Source organism: Benincasa hispida, chromosome 10 (genome assembly GCF_009727055.1).
Source record: "Benincasa hispida cultivar B227 chromosome 10, ASM972705v1, whole genome shotgun sequence".
NCBI classification, from domain to species: Eukaryota; Viridiplantae; Streptophyta; class Magnoliopsida; order Cucurbitales; family Cucurbitaceae; genus Benincasa; species Benincasa hispida.
The window spans coordinates 8,970,645-8,975,445 of record NC_052358.1 but is presented as its reverse complement, the minus strand read 5'-3'; the positions used below and the strand labels follow the sequence as shown (position 1 = coordinate 8,975,445).

General features: G+C 36.1%; 1 protein-coding gene across 6 annotated transcripts; it reads right to left on the bottom strand.

The window, feature by feature from the left end:
• Window positions 1–270: 270 nt before the first annotated feature.
• LOC120087623 (E3 ubiquitin-protein ligase SINAT2-like) lies at window positions 271–4,461 on the bottom strand. 6 transcript variants are annotated; one of them, XR_005484633.1, is made up of 6 exons: window positions 4,002–4,155; window positions 2,990–3,269; window positions 2,253–2,639; window positions 1,816–2,132; window positions 756–951; window positions 271–655 (listed from the first exon to the last, which is right to left on the bottom strand). XR_005484633.1 is itself a non-coding variant. In XM_039044455.1 (5 exons), exons 1-5 carry the CDS (start codon window positions 4,025–4,027, stop codon window positions 613–615), a joined length of 1,053 nt encoding a protein of 350 aa, XP_038900383.1. In that variant the 5' UTR covers window positions 4,028–4,155; the 3' UTR covers window positions 271–612. The 6 variants fall into 6 exon arrangements, 5 of the variants coding, with proteins under 5 accessions (XP_038900383.1, XP_038900385.1, XP_038900386.1 ...); XM_039044455.1 differs by lacking the exon at window positions 756–951; XM_039044457.1 differs by lacking the exons at window positions 271–655; window positions 4,002–4,155 and adding an exon at window positions 4,263–4,461 and having other exon boundaries at window positions 705–951; window positions 2,990–3,246.
• Between the last annotated feature and the right edge of the window lie 340 nt (window positions 4,462–4,801).

The following is a 4,801-nucleotide window of genomic DNA, read 5'->3' as shown; positions in this document are numbered from 1 at the left end:
TTTCTTATATTCTACTACTAAATTCTAATTATAAATTATAAGATTATTAAGAATCAAATTTATAACTTAATTTATATCACAGTTAAGGACAGTTTACCACAAATTATTTTAAAGATTCATTAATCAACTTTTAAATCTATATTCAATAGGTGAACTTTAAAAAATATATAATAAATGTTTTTAAATCAAAATCTTTACTTCCAATTTTGTACCAGCGCGAATACCTTTATTCTTCCATTTCCATAGGTTATTGTCAAAGGGGAAAAAGAATTTCTAAGAAAGGCCAATAAAGGGAACTTTTGTATTAGAATATTAACTCAATTGTATTACATGTAATATATCAGGGGATTTGTATAGGGGCCACTCCAAATTTGACCTCATTTTAAAAAAACATTTGAAATTTGGCCTTCTACTGAAGTCATTCACATGTGAAAGTACCCATTTGACCTCAAAACGCGTGTGAGGACCTATTTTTAACTCCCCATTTATGCTTTGCTTCCACTCCCCCCTCCTTTGTCTTCATCCTCATAAGACAACAATTTCTTTTCATTTATTTATATTCTTCTTATCATTTTCTCGCTCCCTGCTCTTGCTCTTCTTTCTTTTGTCTTGTTATTCATCAGACACACTTGTAACTTTTTTCTTCAGAAAAAAACTGCAGAACAAAGAATAAAGGGAGAAAAATGAAAAAAAGAGCGATATAAATAGAAATTGTTGGAGAAGGAAAAAGGAAAATAGTCTTTCTAGCTGCTCACTCCCGCTCACGCTCCTCAATCCCTCTCCCCGCTCCTTTATCTTATCCTGATAAGACACAACAACAATCTTTTGTTCCATTTTTCATTTCATTTGTTCAGATTCTTCCTCTCATTTTCTCGCTCCCCGCTCCCGCTCCTTTCTCCTTTGTCTTATTCTTCATCTGACACACCTGCAACTTTTTGCTTCTGAAAAAAACTGCAGAACAAAGAATAAAGAGAGAAATACGAAAAAAGAGGTTGACATCAATAGAAATCGCCAGAGAAGAAAAAAGGGAAATCGCCCAGAGGGCAGCATAAACGAAAGAAATCTCCGGAATGAAAAAGAGAAAATAAAAGGAGAAAAGCAGAAAAAATGAAAAAAGAAAAAGAAAAAGTGCTGCAAAAGAGAGGAGGGAGGAGGAAGAAGAAAGAAGGAAGAGGAGGGAGGAAGAAGAAAGAAGAAAAAGTGGTAAATTTACAGTGGATGACATCAGCAAAGGACCAAATTTCATTTATTTGTAAAAGTGGGGTCAAATTTCAAGAAGACTCCTAAATAAGGGCCGTCATACAAATTTTCCAATACATTGTTGGATTTTTTTTTATATATGTTTATAAATTTTTAAAATTGTGCAATTATTTAAACATGATAGGAAAATGAATTGGTATTCTTTTAGTCAAATGTAATTATAACTTTGTTGCTCATAATTTATCTTATCATACTCGGAGATTTTATTTTTCAACAATCTGATTCAAAGACCACCTTTATAGGTGAATTCTTCTTTGCTTAATAATTTGACGGGTTCTTAAGTTCTTTTGTTGTTTGTCTGTTAGTAAAAAAAAAAAAAAAATGTTGGCACTATTGTGAGTTTTTTTTTGTATCATGCTATTTTTATAATTCCCTCGTGTGTATATTTGAAGAAAATAAATTATAGGGAAAACAAAAACGAAGCATAAAATGTAGGTGATGAAGAAATATGAGATTCTAACAAGGCTGAATTGTAGGAGGCAGAGGCATATACAGAGATCACAATGTCACATATTGTACAAGTTTAGAGTTTGATAAATGTATATTTGTTGTCACCTCACTCTCCATATTCGGCCTGTAACCTTTAGCTTCAGTTCCATTCCCTCATTTCCAGAGCAGAATAGTGCCAATTTCCTCTGAATGATTAGTCCATCGTGACTGTCTCGAACCTTCCGATGGCTATCGCGGATACTTCTCGGAATACCTTGCCAAATGAGTTTTCTTCCATTTCCACCAACTTCCAGACTGTAAGAAAATTGTTTTGCATCGTCATCATCACCCATGAACCGGAGGAATGCCATGTAAACAGGTGCTGTTCCTAATCGAAACGCTTCAAAGTGCAAACAGAATTGTCGTCCAAAGCAGTTAAAAACCTGAATTGGATCAAATGAGAAATCAGGAGGATGTTCATTACACGACATGCTTCTCTTCTTTGCTATCATTATTCCTAGGAATCCAAAATAAAGACAGAGAGAGATAGAGAGACATCTTACAGTAAGCATCCATGTAGCATTTTCAACTTCTTGTGGATTGGATTTGACGTATCTATGGCTGAAGGAACATCCATCATGCATATCGACCTCGTGATCGTCCTTGAGATGCATGACAAGGTATGGAATATCACCAGTTACACGACATTCACCTCCGGCGTAAGGGCAGTTGTATGGCCGGTATTTACAGTTCTTCTCATGTTTAAGCTTGCTGTAGTATGGGAACATGTCAATGCAACCTAGGTTTTGGTACACACAAGGGAGCTCGAGTGACTCGGCCACCTTTTCCAGTGCTAGGCACCTTATGTTTCCAAGCTCATGCCGGCAGGTAGGGCAACAGTTCTGAATCCTTGCCTTGCAGCTTGAACAAAGAGTGTGCCCATTTGCACACTAAACCAGAAAAACTATTTTAGCTGGTGTGCATTAGAGTTAACTCAAATGTAATAACTCAGTCATAATGCAAGCCAATGCTTAAACAAAATTGCTAGCCTCCCATTTGAACAGAAAGTGAAGTTAGATTAGAATGTTTTCAATTCACCATCAGACGCTATTTCCGCAGACAAAAGGATTGCTCAATGATGCATGAGGGTTCAAAGCCTTCCAACTTTGATTCAGGGTCTCAAATTAAATGTTTTGGTTTGTGTTCTGCTTTCCTTATTGGATGGATTTATCTATGGCAATGTTTTTTCAGAATAATTTATGAGCAAGGCTTGCAAGAAGTCATCAATAGAATATGATACCTGGTAAATTGGAGGATGCATTAAATTCATGCAAACAGTACAATCGAGTAACTCGTGTACATCATTACGACTCCTGGCAAAACCACCAGTTGAAGCTTTCCTGAAAGTGATACCTTTGAACTCTGGACGAGAAGTTGCTGCTTGAGAATCTATCGATGTAAGGCGCAACTCAGTCACTTCTTTGCAGAAGCTGGCTGCAGAAAAAGCATGTTCTTCCCTTGACTTCTGCTGCTGATACATCCCCTTCTCTCTGAATTCTACGGTAGTCATACAATCATCTCTGAGATTTAATTAAAAAAAAAAAAAAAAAAAAAAGAAGTGTGATTGCTAGAGGGACTTGTTTGAAGAACTCATAACTTGTTCATCAACATGGAGTCCATTCAAACTTCACTTTCAGTTTCAATGATATTTATTTTCAAAGGTGCAATGCAAGTTGCATAATAATGGAAAAAAGATTCAAAACACGAATCTCTTGAATTACAAATCAAGAACAATCAATCAGTAAAGCCGTATTTAATACATACCTAAATCAAATTCATATCCATAAATCAAACAAGATAAAATTTGAAAACACTGCATGTGCAAGAAGTAAAATCAATTAAAGTTTCAGATCATTGAATGCTTCTCTTATAACAACATAGCATAGGAAGGACAGAACCTGTTGGAAATGGAAACTATGATGAAGAATCTTCAAGGTTCTTTAAATTGAAAACTCATGTTTACATTAAAATTTACAACAACATGACAGTCATAATTGGATGGAATCATTGTTCGCTTGTACAACAGAAAAAGTGGGTTTAAGAGTGAGAAAAATAAAAATATCATTTATCGGCACAAGTACAAGCAGCAAGAAAACAAAACCCAACAGAAGCACCAAAATTTTTTTCCTCTTTTCCTCTTTATTGAGTTTGGCATCTGTCCTGTAATAAGAATCTATAAACAGAAAAGTCGAATATAAGGAAACCAAAAGAAAACAACAATTTATCTATTAATAGAACAAGTCTTAAATCACCTCTGTTTAAAACTAGAAGCCAGCATTTACCCATCTAAACCACTTCAGTTAAGAATCAAGAAGGAAAAGCAACAGACAAATTCACCATGGTTTCAAAATCGTTCAACAGGCATGAACATAACCAAAATGCAGCACACTGATAACACAATGCTGAAAGAAAACATACAACAACTACGAAATCGAACAAAACCCAAGAGAAATTTCGAACTCGCAAAATGAAGAATCAACAGCAGAGCAACATAAACATCAAAATCAACATACCCAGATGGAAAAATTGAAGGGTGTGAGAGTGATCGACCAGAAAACAGCAGGAAATGAGGTTTGCGCCGTTGAACAACCCAATAATTGCAAAATTGTTTGGCCCCAAAAGGAAAAGAAGAAGGCAGAGGGTGGGTGATGAGGTGGAGGAAGGAATGGCCCGTGTGTCGGGCTTAGATTGGAACAACGAAAGGCTCAAGAGTCAAAGAAAATGGTAGCTGGGCAGCCCATTCAAAATGGATCGCTCGCCTAGTGAATGTGATGGATTGTTGGTTCAATTGAAAGAGGGGAATTACGACGAATAAAGAAATGGTGGAACTGAAAGAAAGAAAGGAAGAAAGAAAGAAAGAAAGAAAGATAGAAAGGAGATGGTTTTATTGGAATGGGAATGAATATATTTTAGAGAGCTTTTTGAAATGGAAAATGGGGGCAGAGCCTCGTCGTTATTAGGGAAGGGAACACAGTATTGGCTTTTTGCGAAGGCCGAGGCCGAGAAGCTGACATTGCCCCCACGCAACGTCTCCAAAATTTCATTGCATTAA